This window comes from Notolepis coatsorum (assembly GCF_963971535.1).
Source record: "Notolepis coatsorum genome assembly, chromosome: 19".
Taxonomy (NCBI): domain Eukaryota; kingdom Metazoa; phylum Chordata; class Actinopteri; order Aulopiformes; family Paralepididae; genus Notolepis; species Notolepis coatsorum.
This window is the reverse complement of record NC_140183.1, coordinates 51815646-51832092: the sequence shown is the minus strand read 5'-3', so window position 1 is coordinate 51832092 and position 16447 is coordinate 51815646. Positions and strand designations below refer to the sequence as shown.

At 40.8% G+C, this 16447-nt stretch overlaps 1 protein-coding gene across 1 annotated transcript in view; it reads right to left on the bottom strand.

Annotated features, from left to right (window-relative positions):
• LOC311246499 (mitogen-activated protein kinase kinase kinase 5) overlaps nucleotides 1-16447 on the bottom strand; it is a 63384-nt gene that overhangs the window by 26815 nt on the left and 20122 nt on the right. The window contains 6 exon segments of the mRNA XM_084336649.1: nucleotides 220-421; nucleotides 637-794; nucleotides 1137-1242; nucleotides 11519-11655; nucleotides 15235-15362; nucleotides 16233-16366. Coding sequence (XP_084192775.1) covers nucleotides 220-421; nucleotides 637-794; nucleotides 1137-1242; nucleotides 11519-11655; nucleotides 15235-15362; nucleotides 16233-16366 — 865 coding nt within the window.

Sequence of the window (16447 nt, the reverse complement as noted above, 5' to 3'; positions counted from 1 at the left end):
AAAGAGAAAATATTTGAATTAAGTCGACAAAGAATTATATATAAAAAAGTGATGTTATCGTTTTACAATTTAAAAAATGTATTAGATTCAGTTGATTAATCGTGACACCCCTAATTAGAAGTATCAGAACTGTTCATGGAAAATGTTCAACAATACCCGGCCCCAATTAGGAAGTACTGTAGAAAAATGGTGCAAACATGGCGTATACTGAGGCCTCACCGGCAGGCAGGGTGTCCTTAGAACCTGTTTCCTGTGGAGCTTTGGCCTTCTTCCTGGAGGAGGATCTGAGGAAGCCGTCCTTAAGCAGCTCTGTGGCGCTGGCTCTGTTGTCTGGGTCCGGCTCAAAAGAGCTCATGATGAAACCCTTTGCCTCGTCCGACATACACTCTGGAACCTTTGGGTGAATCTTGAACATACCCACCTAGAGATATCCAGAGTTGCATTTAAAATGGCATAACTGTATTTACAAATAACAAGGGTGCAAACATGGTATGATATATTACAAGCAATAACACACTAATGCCAGCCAATGACATACTTTTCTTTTTAAATTGCAATCTCTCTTGTTTTCTTTTTAGAAGATATTACATTTAAACGTAGAAATACTCAACTAAAATGTGTCTAAACATTCCTTACCTTGAACATGGCTGCCTGGGGACTGCCCAACTCATGGAAGGGTGGCTTCCCTGTTGCCATCTCTATGATAGTACAGCCCAGGGACCAGATGTCAGCGGGCTTCCCGTAGCCTCGTGGCCCTTGGTCTATGATCTCTGGGGCCATGTACTGAAGAGTTCCTATTGAAGAGCATCATAGAGATGAAGAGAGAAAACCGATCAACTGATAAAACTACAAACGTAAATTAAACGAATTGAGGACCATGTATACTCAACCACATGAAATATGCATAGCTGACCCGTAAAAGTGAGGACCACTTGGTAGTACGAGTCTACATGTTCCTCGTCCGAACCATTTTAAATCCTACTGAGCGCACCTTTCCATTTTTCAATTCAATAGATCCCCATTCATAGAAAATGGGTCCTTTATAGAGTAGCAGAATTCTAAACACTTGAAACTAACCTGCAAAGGTACAAAAGCAGTCAAACATGTTCAAACAGAGATCATCGGAGGCGTCTCACCAGCGAAGGTCTCAGTACAGGGGTTGATCCCCGCCAGACGCTTGGAGGTGCCAAAGTCAGAGATCTTCAACACTCCACTGTAGGTGTTGATCAGTACATTGTCACCCTGTGGGCAGGGAAGCAACTTTAATTAATTCAATCTCTATTTAATCTCATCTGTTTTTAAAGCATTGCAATCAAGGCTAACTGCTCCATTAATTACAGAGCAAAAACACATATATTTAATATTTCTTTGTCAACAGGTATAATATAGTTCATAATGCCTGGAAAACTATACATAGTGAATATTTCCATTACATAAAGGTGGAGATAAGATAGGATGAGATATTCCTTTATTGATCCCCTTGGGGAAATTCAGGCATCATAGCAGCATGGGGGAAGGGGGGGGGGATGCGTGAATATTAAAGGCAACCAACTTGTGTTCGGCTTTTCTCTGATTGGCCGCGCCCCCCCGCCCCCACGCGCAGGCAAGCGCAGTCGTCCCACGTCCCAAATGAAATCCAAGGAGCGCGCGCGAGCGGCAGCGCGGTTATTATGTTTCGCGTTTTTAACAACCAACTACCAGATTCACTTGTGTATAAACAAAGCCCATACAGTTATGAAATGCGCTGAACTAGAAAGCGTAACGTTATTATGTTTCGCGTTCTATTGATTAACGCCATTACCTGCTGTGCTGTAGGAAGCAGAGGTACAGTAAGTTACAGTAGGTGTAGGTTACATGTTTAATCAAAGCCCATACAATTTTTTAGATGAATGATTGTGGATATAATATAGAAAACACATCATTATGATATTGTCAGAGGGAGAGGCATGACTTCGCGACAGCCATATTAGACACTCACTGTACATCAGTGTGGAACTGTAACGTTATATGTTATTTCGCCCGTGGAGGCTGCTGAGCCTGAAGCGCCAGCGGGGCGACGCGGTGGTTTATACCCCGCTTTCGTGTGCCGCCGCCGGCTTGATACAGCTTCAGCAGCAGCAGCGGCGGTGCTCTGTTGTAGGAAGCCCTTCAATGACAGCGGCGCGCTCTCATATTTTGCGAATGCATAAACTATATCTTAAATTATGGCTATGTGTCTAATATGGCTGTCGCTTATCAATGACTTCGCGACAGCCATATTAGACACATCGCCATAATTTAAGATATAGTTTATGCATTCGCAAATATGAGAGCTCTGTCATTGAAGTGGGTGGTGGCAGCATTACTAACAGTAGCGATTTTTATTGTTTTGTCATGACCAAACATAATCCCAACATAGATAGGAGGTGTACTGTATGTCAAATGTCGGTCATGTGGTGGAAGAGTTTAGTACAGTCACACAACAGAACACCGCTGTAGACTACCTGTAGTAAAGTCACACAACAGAACACCGCTGGTTCGACCAGCGCTTCTGCCGCGCCGCAAGGGCGTGTACTAGTGGATTGATTGGCCGTGTGGCCAATCAGAGAAACGCTGAACGAAAAGCTGAACACAAGTTGGTTGCCTTTAATATTCACGCGGGGGGCGATACAGGTGGTAAAAACAACACAAGCAGTGTAAACAAATAGGTCAATATAATTTACTATCTAACTAGCTGAAAAATATATTCACAGTATTCACAGTGTCACATAAGGTGCAGTATGCATAAGGTAGTGTTATAATTTACTATCTACTGAAATATACATTATTCACATTATCACAGTATCCACTGAAATATACATTATTCACAGTATCCACATAAGGTGGATATTGTCCTCCTTGGGTTCCTATAGAAGATAGAAGTGACTTAAATAATTATCGATCAATCTCCAAGCTATCCTGTCCAGCGAAAAACCCTGGAATCATTGGTAAATAACTAACACAAAGTGTAAGACAATCATTGGAGCGAGTGTGATAAGGTCCAGAGGTCCAGTCCAATAATGAAGTTATATACGATGGAAGATCTCCAACATCTCCTCCGTGCTACATTCCGCCCCTTCCCACCTGGATGATAGTAACAACCGTGTGAGAACACTGTTCATCGACTTCAGCTCAGCATTCAACACCATCATTCCTAATCTAATCACTGGGAAACTGGTTATGTTCCTGTACAAGACGGTGGACGTCGTGTAATTAGTCCGGTGTGTTTGTGTGTGTGGATCTGTCCATCTGTCCATCTGTCCATCTGTCCTCAGCAATTTTCACAAACTACAGGGCCAATTTGGGTGAAACGTTGCACAAGGACCTGAATTCTCTAATATTAGCTTCTGGTAATCAGCTCTCGGCACCTGTGTAGGGATGTCCCGATCCAATCTCAAAGATCGGTATCAAAGCCGATGACTGCATTTTTTAACTGATCGGTATCGGTATTAAGCTATATTAAGCTGAATCAAATTCTGATCCTTTTTTGTTATTAAAAACACCACTAAAGGAAATCTGTGATCCAAGCTTGGCATCTGTCTGCATCCTCCGTTTAGTCAGTGAAAGGGGAGGTTACGCTATGCACACACACACACACACACACACACTGTCAGACACGTATATACGTATACACAAAGTCGACAGGGAGTGGAGAAGCACTGAATCAGCTGTGTATGTGTGTGTGTATAAGTTAGTCTGTTGGTAGAATTAGGAGGATGAGGAAAACACACCACAATCGCCTCGGCCAGTCCTTCGTGCCAGTAGCCACCAGGCTCCACAACTGTGGGCATAGACAGCTGCCAATAGTTGGAGAACTAACTGCTGGAGAACTTTTAGGACTGTCATAATTACTATACACTACATAGACTGTGGCACAGTGTGCTATTACAATATATAATATTAATAATAACTTTATTTATATAGCACCTTTCATACATGGATTGCAGCTCACAGCAAATAGCATACAATGAACATAGGCATACAATTTGCATACAGTTGACAGAATAAAAGCAATGTAGAAAGTGCAAACATAAGAATGGGTATAAAATACAATAAAAGTAGTGCAATGTAGAAAGTGCAGACATAAGAATAGGCATAAAATGAGTACAATAAATACAGTGTTGCTCGAAAGCATGTGAGCAACACTGTACTTGTAAAATAAGTACAGTGTTGCTCGAAAGCATTTTAACCCCCCCGGAACAGCCAGTCCCCCAAACACCCCACACATCAATCCCCACCACATCCCCATCCAAGACACACCCCCTGATAAAGCATGTCATGACCGAAGGAAAACACAAATAGCCTGTGCGCCACTCGGCTGTGGTCGATCTCAGAGCACGAGTTGGCACATAAAATGACAGGAAGTCAGTAATGTATGAATTCTAAAGGATACAGGAAGCCAGTGCAATGTAGCTAAAACAGGTGTAATATGCTCTCTCTTTCTTGTTTTTGTTAAAAGTCTAGCAGCAGAGTTTTGGATTAACTGTAGTTTCTCTATAGATTTTTTTATGGAGACCAGTTAAAAGAGCATTACAATAATCTACGGTAATTGGCTTGAAATAAAAGCATGAACCAGCTTCTCTGCATCCTGTTGGGTTAAAAACAGCCGGACTTTGCCATGTATACTATTATATTCTATATATAATAGTATTCTATTATATATTATAATTTTATATCATAATTACTACATTATTATTATTAATATTTTTACATTATCATTTTATTTCATTATTCTATATTATTTTTATTATCTTTTTACTTCCTGTACCTCCCCTCCACCATCATCCATGCTGATATGACGCCTGCATTTCCCAGAGGGGATTAAAAAAGGACTTGACTTGAACTGAGAGTGGGCATGTCACACAAATAGTTCTGAAACCAACTGTAAGTATTTGTATCTAAGCCAATGCCAAGTCTTCTTGTAAAAGAAGAGAATGATCAACTGTGTCAAATGCTTTTGACAGATCTACAAATAGGGCGGCACAATGTTTTCTTTTGTCTAGGGTGGATTTACAACTAATGTAGTGCTCCAAAACCAGATTAATACAGAGTGTTTTGAGATAAATGCTTTGAGTTAGTTATTCACCAATGATTCCAGGATGTTCACTATACAGGATAGCTTGGAGATTGGTAGATAATTATTCAAGTCACTTCTATCTCCACCTTTATGTAATTGAAATACCGTAATTCCTCTAATAGTAACCGGTATTCAATTAAAAACCGTGTCTCTATTAATGACCGGGTGCGCTGTTGAGCTAAGCAATTATAAGCCGGCCTCCTAATACAAGCCGGGTTTCATGTATATTAAAGGAATTACGGTATTTCCCTCAACGGATTTACCATAGGCAATATATTTTGTTATTGTTGTTATATGCTGGCCTGGCTGTGCAGTAAATACCATATAATGGTATGGTGTTAATGTTTACCAAGAGAGTAAGCCTACCTCAGAATTGTATAAAACAAAGTTATTATTATTATTATTATTATTATTATTATTATTATTATTATTATTATTATTATTATTATTATTATTATTATTATTATTATTATTATTATTATTATTATACCAGTATTGTGATTGCACTATTTTACTTTCTTTAACTTTTTTTGACCACCTGTAATTGCACTGTTTACTACCGTATTTCATACAGTACTTGGTTTCAATAAATGAACGCAGTACATTTTACTGGGTTCAAACTGACACAAAATGTTGATTTATTCATTATGATCTGTTTGAAAATTAGAAATATAGGCCTCTCTCTTATACATGCCTCCTCCTAATACAAGCCTGGTATCCGCTACAGTTGAAACAAATACAAGCCGGGGTTACTATTAGAGGAATTACGGTATATGAGCCATTTTCCAGGCACTAGGAACTAGGAAGGATCCGGTGTATCCTCTCCAGTTGATTTCCTGGTATCAGTGGATTGCAATGCATCAAAAACAACAGTAGTAGAGGAAGGCTGGAAGGAGAACCGAGAGGCATTCCTCAGTGTGGTAGAAATAACCAGCATGCACAGAAGTGTCGTTTAGGTACATTCATTTAGAACAGGCAGAGACAACGTACGCCATTCAGCTATAAGCCTTCCTGTTATACTGGACCACAGTGGAAGTTTCTGTTAAATAGAAGTCTGGAGATTAATCAGTTTAAGCACTTATAGACACACTATTAGATACAGTATGTACAATGAATGGATCGTGTTCTACTAACCTTAACACCATCTCGACAAAGGACAGAGTTTGAGAGAAATATAAATATATCTAATCTCATTAGAAATCGCCATAATGTGATGGGATGATGTATTCAGGGATGTAAAAAAAGTATTCGACATGGACATCCCACAAGATTTCAAAACTGCCATCCTCAGAGTCATACCGGAGGGCATTGAGGGAAGGAAAAGTGTGTATCTTCTTCAAATACTGTTAACTGCTGCCAAGAAAATGATCACAATTAATTGGTTGAAGCCCAGTCCCCCAACACATAACCAATGGCTAAACAAAGTTAAAGAAATTCAGGACATGGAGAGGATGACTCATCTGATCAGGTTGCAAGGTGAACAGTTCGATAGAAAGTGGGCTTGTATAGAGCGTATAGGGCGTATAAGGCACCGTATTATTTTTATTTTCATCTTATTATTTTCTATCTTATTTCCCATTTTATTGTCATTTTCTTTTAAAAATTGTTTGATTTGATCTGCGCATCGAGCCTTCCTATAAGGGTGGTTATGACATTATGGACCGACACATGGGTTTAAAACCAGGAAGGAAATGGGGAATGACAGATTGGTTCCATGAGGAAGTTTCACGCCAATGACAAGGTTGACTGAGGTTCCTACTGTACTACACCCCGAGAAGAGAGGTTGACTGAGGTTCCTACTGTACTACACCCCGAGAAGAGAGGTTGACTGAGGTTCCTACTGTACTACACCCCGAGAAGAGAGGTTGACTGAGGTTCCTACTGTACTACACCCCGAGAAGAGAGGTTGACTGAGGTTCCTACTGTACTACACCCCGAGAAGAGAGGTTGACTGAGGTTCCTACTGTACTACACCCCGAGAAGAGAGGTTGACTGAGGTTCCTACTGTACTACACCCAGAAAAGAGAGGGTGACTGAGGTTCCTACAACACCCAGAGAAGAGAGGTTGACATGTAGTATATTCTGGTTTACCTGTTTTCTTTTTATGTTCCCCCCACGCCCCTTCCCCTTCCCCAAGCATAGCTGTCTCTTAATGATAGGGTACAGACATGATGTAAATTGAGAACGTGTTGTAAAGTATATCTGCATATCTGTACTGTCTTGATTTTGTGCTGAATAAAAATAAATATGATGCCAAAACATGAACGAAATTAAATAAAATTTTAAAAGAAATCGCCATAATAACATGTTACACAAATATTTGCATATCGATAGAACAATAGAAAAATGGCAATCGAATGATATAGGAAAATGCCCAAATACACAACTGCATCGAAACATCCATTTAGTGAATTTCATATAGATAAATACATATAGAATAATGTTTATAGAAACAAATATATATACTGTACATATCTCTACAGTCACAAAGGTACAACAATTGCATGTTAAAGTGGTAAATAAAACACTCAACTATGCAAGTAGGCAAATACCCCCAAATACACTGGCAAGAAGACATAACAAATATATATATAGATGTATATCGTACCATGTCTACCTACACACCCACATTCTATATGCATACGGTATACTCACTAGTAAAATCAAGATAGAAAAGGGGGTCCCTTATTTGAAATTACTCTATGCACGCAGATAAACAATTATAGGAAACACCCCAATAACAATTCTTCATTTAAGCCTCTCTAGGGCATTAAGTTTGCAAGGTATGTATCCAAAAAACTTCTCTCTGTAGAAGTGCTCTATCTCTGTCACCATCTCTCTTCAAATGCTGTGCTGTTTCTATCCCCTGAAACCTCAAGGAGCACACGTCATGACCTACTGAGTTAAAGTGTTTAGCCACTGAAACCTCAAGGAGCACACATCATGACCTACTGAGTTAAAGTGTCTAGCCACAGTCACCATGGATGGACACTTTTACAGATAGGCCACGTATTTTGTCTTACAAGAAAATCGACACATTTTCTTGCCTGTGTGTGGATGTGAGACATCCTTTCCTCTAACCATAGCATTACACTGGACATAGTTAGAACATGGAAAGTTACCTGTCAGCAGGTTTGATAAGAAGTATTGTGGGGGTAAATAACAGTCAGCTTTATCCAAAGTATCTTTCTAGAACATTTATGTGCAAAGATAGGAGGATTCTTAAAAACATGTCCTACACCTGGATCACTAGATACAATCTATCAATGCTTCTTCACAGACATCTTAAAATCATTACACATAGGGGCGGCTACGTGGTGCAGTGGGCAAGGCGCTCACCACAAATACTGGAGACGCTGGGTTCGCCTGTTCGAGCCCAGCGCTCCACATTGCTTTCAGTTTAGCTGGTCGTCCGTACTAATACACATTGGCAGTATTAGGGGAAACTGATGGGTGGGGATCGGGCGTTGTGGACAGCGACTCCTACAGGTCGGTTGGTGCGCCTGCGCAGTAGAATCAGGAAGCGATGGGGGCGGCGCCCCTCCAAAGCGCAGACCCCTGACGCTGAAAGATCGCGCCGCGCAGGTGATAAGATGCGACTGCTGTTACCTCGAGTATCGGAGGGGACTCGTGCTATGTATGACTTAGTCCACATTGCAGCCGGCTTGTGGGAGGCAAGAAACAGCGTTCGAGACAGGGGAGGGTTGAATTGGATGATACGAAATTGGGATGGGAGAAAAATAGAAATGGGAGAAAAAGTGGATCAAAAAAAATATCATTACACATATAATAGGAGAACATGAAGAGAAGTCGCTCAATGGGGGAGGGGCCAGTATGTCTGTTCTTTCCACATTTCACACTTTGAGAACTCTGTCGTCATAACCTTTGGCACTGAATTGTTTACATAAGTCTTATGTCTGCACAGGCCTGTTACTCAAAAGCATTCTCAAATTCTCTTAACTCTCTAAGGGCTATAGGGTAACCCCGTCTTCAAGCCTGTAGGGTGGTAACTAGAGAAATCCAACAAATTGTTCGGTTTGTTTCCTGTATACACAGGAAACCTGTTCGGCTCTATGTACAAGCACATCCAAAAACAGAACAGATTCCCTACTGGACTTCAAGGAAAACTTTCTGGAAGGCATTCTAGAGTTAACTTGAAGTCTGAATGCTTCCAACTGGTCTTCTGTCCCTGTGAATATGACAAAAAAACATCATCACTATAACAAAACCAACCATTTCACCAAATTAACAAAGGGATTATTGTGGTACACAAATTTGTCTTCGAATTTGCTCATGAATAGGTTGGCATAATTAGGAGAGCAAGAGCTGCCCAGTCTATTCAGAGCATTCAGGACATTGACATATTCTGCACTATGGATGTCATGAGCTTATACACCTTAATGTTCCTCATAAAAAGGGTATGGAAGCGTTGACATACTTCTTAAACAAGGGAGAAAACCTCACAGAGGTTTTGGTTGAACCCAGTTGATCTTAAACAATAATTATTTCAAGTTTGAGGACTATTAAATAGTTAGACATTACATTTTAGTGTCAAAGCGTGAGCACTCTGCTGCTCTCCTAATTATGCTAACTTATTTCATGGAACCATTCGAGGACGAATTTGTGTACAACAATGACCCTTTTGTTAATTTGTTGAAATGTTGGTTTTGTTGTATTGATGATGTTTTTTTTCATATTCACAGAAGACCAGTTCAAGTTCAGAGTTAACTCTAGAATGCCTTCCAGAAATGTTTCATTGGATTCCAGAAGGGAATTTGATCTGTTTTTGGATGTGTTCTGTTTTTAGAAGAGGAGAAGAGAAGATAATTTGTATCTATTTATCTATTTATTAAAGAGATTTGCACATTCATACCAAATTTGCAATTGCACCCTACCTTAAATTGTCATTCAATCATTGTCTGCATTTGGGTACAGTACGGCTCAATGCAGACCAGAGAAAGACTTTCGTCTTGTTTACATCAGGGTCCCCCATTTTCAATTCATCATAACATATATGACATACACAACATACAGATAGACAGTACTGCTACATCTATACATTTATGACATACCAGATTTGCAAATACAGTACTGTTTGTGATACAAAAAGTGTCCAGAAAAAGAGTGTATATACATTTGACGTAGAAACTGTACATTGGAGGAGGTTGGGTAGGTGGGGTGGGGTTGGGTGGGTGGGTGGGGGGCTGTACATTGGAGGTGGGGGGGGTTGGGTAGGGGGGGGGTGGGGGACACTGTACACTGTACATTGGAATACTGACAAAGCCATACTTGGTCATTTACTGTACAACTGGGTTAGGACATTTGTAGGGGCCAGTTTCGAATTGCAGTCTCCCGTAGGTGTTTTTTGAGAGTGTTTTTGAAGGTGGGTAGTGATTCACATTCCTTTACAGCTTTGGGTAGGGCGTTCCACATTGATGTGGCATAATTGCGAAACGTGTTTAGTCCCTTGTTTGAGCCGAATCTGGGTTTAACATGATTTGTGGAGCTCCCTCTGGTGTTGTGATCGTGGTATTCACTGACCTTTGGGAAGTATTTTGACATGTACATGGGTACCTTGGTCATGTAGTGTATCTTGTAGACCAGGCCCATTGCAAGTTGCTGTACTCTGTCGTCTACTCTAAGCCATCCTAGGTTGTCAAAGTGGGCAGGGGTGAGGTGGGTTCTAGGAGTCAGGTCAAGCAGTAGTCTGACTAGTTTGTTTTGAGATGTTTGTAATTTGTTTTTTAGTGCCTTTGAGGTGCTTTGGTACCATGAGGTGCAAGCATAGTCGTAGTACCCTTGAATGAGTGCTCCTGCCAGAGTCTTCAGGGTATTCTTGTTTACCAGAGAGGAGATCCGGTACAAGAATCGAGTTTGTTGGTTGACTTTTTTTATTACATTGGATGCCATTTTGTCACAGGAAAGATTAGCCTCTAGGATGGAACCCAGGTAGGTAATTTCATCTTTCCTTGTGACAATATTGTCACCCACTGTAACTGAGAAGCCGTTGGTCTTGCTGAGTTTGTTATTTGAACCGAAGAGAATGGACTCTGTTTTGCCCATGTGTAATGATAGTTTGTTGTCGGCGAGCCATATGCAGATTTTGCCTAGTTCCGAGCTGAGGGCTTTTTCAACCTGTAACTGAGGGCTGAGTCGTCCGCAAACAGGAACAAGATGCAGTCACACGCTGACGACATGTCATTTGCATAAATTAGGAATAGTAGCGGTCCTAGTATGCTTCCTTGTGGAACACCACAGCTCACATCCACAGTGTATTTTATTTGTGACAAATAATAAACAAACTTGAGAAGAAAAGAGAAGAGAAGAGAAGAGAAGAGAAGAGAAGAGAAGAGAAGAGAAGAGAAGAGAAGAGAAGAGAATTAAATTAATGGCCATCGATCATTCCAGTGGTAGCATGCTCACCTTGATATCTCTGTGAACTATCTGATTGTCATGGAGATACTTGAGCCCCTCCAGGATCTGCTTGGTGTAGAAGATGATGGTGGCCTCGTTGTCTTTTAAAGGGCCCCACTTGGAGCGCAGGAGAGATGACAAGCTTCCTATTGACACAAGACGTTTCTGCATAAGTGGCTACAGTATATTAATGCATCTTACTATGCCATGCCTACGTTCTGCACTAAAATTGTTGTCAAAACAATAACTCATGTTGGGATTATAATATGAATACAATGTGAATTTTTGTTTAGTTTCACTTTGAGATCTGTCTTTAGGGCATTTCCGCTTTATTATTATACAGAGTAAATCAGAGAGAGAGAGAGAGAAGAGAGATGACATGTATCAGAGATTGCAGGCCAGAGTCGAACCTAGGATTGTGCAATTGCATGGTATATATGCACCTTTGCGTGTGGAGCCCTAGGATGCCCCCAGTTCGCCTTTAAAGATAAATCTTCTTCAAATAATTCAGCTCAAATGAACAGCAAAGTGCAGTTTGTTGCGAAATACTTTTTTCTCTCTCTCTCTACAGTTGGTCAGATTTCAAGACTTCCTTATCTGTCTGTCAGTAAATTGTTGCCCTGAATTCCAGTTGCGCAAACATGCACACATGTTCGCATGCGTGTGTGTATGTGAGTTCACACACACATGCTGGCTCTCTAAGGGGAACACGGTACAAATACTACACACTCCCTTTTTCTGAGAGAGTTCCACAAGGATCTTCCAAACCAATGATGCAATTTCACTTGTATAAATGAAATGAATGCTGGGAAATAGGAACACTATGACCGATGAGTGAATGAATGAATGAATGAATGAATGAATGAATGAATGAATGAATGAATGAAAATTTTATTTAACAGATTGCAGAATGGGTACAATACAGTACGACAACGTTGTTTTCATGAAAGGCCCGTCTTCAGGGTCAAAGAAGAAGAAATGGACAACTTGGGAACTTTTCATTTTCAAGGATGTCACTCGAAGGATACAATTCACTTTTAAATGCTGTTTTTTAAGCATCTGCTTGGCCTGCTTGCCAGATAGAGCAAGCTAGAGCATCACACACGAAGAAATGAAGAAAAGCAGTTGGAGTGTGCGAGACAGCGACTCATCAAATTTGATTAACCCATTCTCTGCTACCACTTTGATTCATCCTAAACCGTCCTCTGCCAGCTCTATTTGTCTATGGAGATGTTCACCTTCTTTGCAGGGCTATAACTTTTTTTATTGTATTGCTAAATTGACATTACTATGGCCCATTCAACATCAATTATCTATCGTTCAGGATGTAGGAACGTTTTACTTTTTCATTCACACATTCATACTAAAATACCGTCCAGAGTATAAATGTTTTTATCGTTTTCTGCTGTATTTCATAGAACGTGAGATATAGGCCTAAATGCATATATTAGATTATCAAATGCCGTTTGACACCGATCAACGTTATATTAAAAATTTCAATTGTACAAGGTCCTAAACGTCATGACTCATCATGTGCTGGTGACCGGAGGGGGGGGGGGGGTCGTTTATAATGCAATGGCCGACGTTAAATGTTTCATGTACGGTAGTATGGGTGATATATAGATCAGAACAGTTTGTATGGATAATAATAATCAAAAACGCTATAACTCACGGCAGCTTCCTCGTAGCGATGGGGGATGATACTGGAGCAAAAATATTGCTATTATGGGATGTTGATCTATGCGATCCATTTCCAGGTTGTATAATACTATATACGTCCAAATAATGTTGTTTATTGAGTTATGGCAACAGATCGATATCCAATGTGTCAAGATGGAGTCCCGCGAGCGCTAGCGAGTGGCCGGACGAAATAGGGGACACACCAAGCACTTCCGGCCACTTCCGGTTTTGGCAACTCGCCGATCGGCCACCAGGTGGCGGTATTGAAGCGTTGGAGAGTTGAGCGGAGATCTACAGCACCAGTCAAGACTCCGTGGGTGAAATGTGAATACCATGACCATGATCGTGGTAGTAGTCTGTGGAAGAGAGATACGTTGATCGAGACACACACACAAGACATCCATTTTGTTATCATGTAACGTTAGTAACCGCACACACACACGCCACCAGCGTGCAAGAACAAGAGAGAATCTGTAGTGGACAATGGCGAGGAGAAACACCAGCTTGCGTTTCTGGGAATTTTACTGGACCTTGAATTTATCTGGACCTGAAACAGTACTGGAGGACGATCGGATCCGTCGTAGTGCCCGAAAAAGTATGGATTGTCACCAGGTTGAAACCGACAGCGTCTTATCCATTTACCAGTGGTAAGAAGACATCCATTTTGTTATCGTGTTTTGTTGTAGAACAGTAACGTTAGTAACCGCACACACACACGCCGCCAGCGTGCAAGGGTAGGGTCGTGTAGTCATTCTTGTTTTGGGCTACTGGCGTTATTCTTAGGGCTGTCTTAAATACTTCGAAGCTTCGTTCGATGGGCATGGGATTCGAATATGAAAATAAAATTATATTATGTAAAAAGCAACAAAAAATATATGAATTTTTTAATTTATTTTTAGTTTGTTGCAAAATCAACTCTGCCTCTCTTTGTTAATTACAACAAGCAATGCCGTTTGTTATTTAAGATGAGGTCGGACTCAGCACTGACAGATTTGTGTTCATTGTGCTGCTTTTATAAAGCCTCAAATGACGGCTTACAATATTTCATGGAAGCAAAGTGTTTAGTTTGTCTAAGATTTAAAAAGGTTTAAACTTTACAGCACTGACAAAGTTGAACAAAGTGCTGTACAAGTCCACACAACATAAATAAAAAAAATAAAAATAAAAATAAAGAATTTATACTTTTTATTTTTTATTTATTTTTATTTCGAAGCTTCGAATTAAAATCGAATCTCGGCCCCGAAGCTTCGAATTCCAAAAAAATATCGAAGGTCAGCCCTAGTTATTCTACACATAAACTCCCTTAGTGGAGGTTTATTGTTTTACTTTTTCAATATAAACTCCGTTATTAGGAGGTGCCTCTGTGGCTTATTTACTTTTCTACTATGCCTCTTTATTGAGTGTAGTCCTGTTTTTTGGACTTGATTTATTTTCTTAAATACTCTCTTTGAGGTTTCCACCTGTAAAGGTTGTTTTGTGTTGTTTATTTTTCCCCTTCTCTTAAAATGTCTGCGTAAGCAGTTTTGTGGTTATTCGTTTCACGGATAACTTAGAGTCCCTATTATCTGCTCGTGACCCACACACACCCATAGCCCTCACAATCTCTCTCTCTCTCTCTCTCTCTCTCTCTCTCTCTCTCTCTCTCTCTCTCTGTCTCTCTGTATTATTTGATCTATTATAACTTTGAAAAGTTATACTTTGAGTTTGAAATGAAAATAAAAGGGTCAAATCACTTTTCTGACTTGTTTCACACACAAAAAAGTATCTCCTTTTCTATTCCCAGACAGCTGTTTTTGGTGAAAACAACCTATATTCAACTACCAACTATGAAAGAACGGAACATGCTAGACACTACTTTTTTCAATTTTCTGTGGGACTTGGAAGATGAGTCTGAATGCTCAAAAACCCTGGCAGAGGCTGCAGACTTCTATAGAAACTCTGGCGGTCAATGTGTTAAGCACTTCAAGGACCTTGTGCGAACCCTGTCATCTGTATCTGGGCTCAGCTGTGAGCATGACGACAACAACACTTATGTAATCCCATACCGCCAGGCACCTCCTCCATGAAGATCTTGATGAAGCCTTCCTGGCTGACGGAGCCCAGGTACTGCACGATGTTCCTGTGCTTCAGCCTCTTGTGGAGGGCTATCTCCTCGTGGAGAGGCTGGGAGTACCTGGGAGAGAAGACAGAGTCTGTGTCACAGCGAGCCTTGTACAACCAAACGTCAGACCAACCGGTCTAGAAATAGACGGAACAAAGGCAATAAAAAGAACAAGATTAATGGTATATACATTTTTGTTTGTCATTTCCTGGAAAACGATAGAGAAATGTTGATGAGTCAGGGGTGTATACTAATTTTGCGTCCAATGAAATGCTTTCTAGAATGATATTTTCTAGCTAATGGGTTGACCACAAGGTCATTCATTAGCTACTCTAAACGCCAATCAATATCCCTCCCAAGCTTCCTGTTTTTACAGGAAACACGTAAATATGCTGAATCAAATAGCATTCTGCTAGCTGTTTCATGGGGACTTTAAAGGCTCGTAAACTTGGAATGGTGAGTCTAAATACACATCCATCAGAACGCAGAGCGGATTCCAAAAGAGTAACTGGGGAGACTGAGCAACACTAAGACTTGGGACACTAACCATGACTGAGCCATTATACAGACAACATTGTAGGTTAGTCGTTGTAATGTCTCGTCTTGCGAGAGATCACTTTGCATGAAAAGAACATGTAATGGAAGTGGATTTACAGTACAATGGATGAATGATGTGTACTGTAGATGAAGCAACGGAAATGAGCTGCGTTTGGAATGGCCTATGCTCTAGGCTGAACAGAACCATTATGACAACGCGTGAGCTCATTCTATTTCAAATGTAGTGTTCTGAAGTATGGAGAGTTGGCGATTCTGAACGCAGCCCCCTTCCGGATGTACTGAGCGACCAGGACCAGTTGTTCATCACTGACTCACATACTGTCTGATGCATTATAGACTCTTTTGGCTACGTGAATATAGAAATCATCATTATGGTTGCCATACGTGCTGTCCTTCTCAGGGATTTCCTTGATGGCGATGCGCACTTGGTTGCTCAGGTCCCTCCCTGCATACACCACGCCGTACGTCCCTTTGCCCAGAACCACCTTGTCTCCGTGCTCGTTGGTCTCATAGACGTACTGTGGAGCGGCGTGGGGAGAGGGGGTTGGTGAGTGCGAGTGCCTCCGGAGCAGTCGCGAGGAATTTCACATGCAACCACA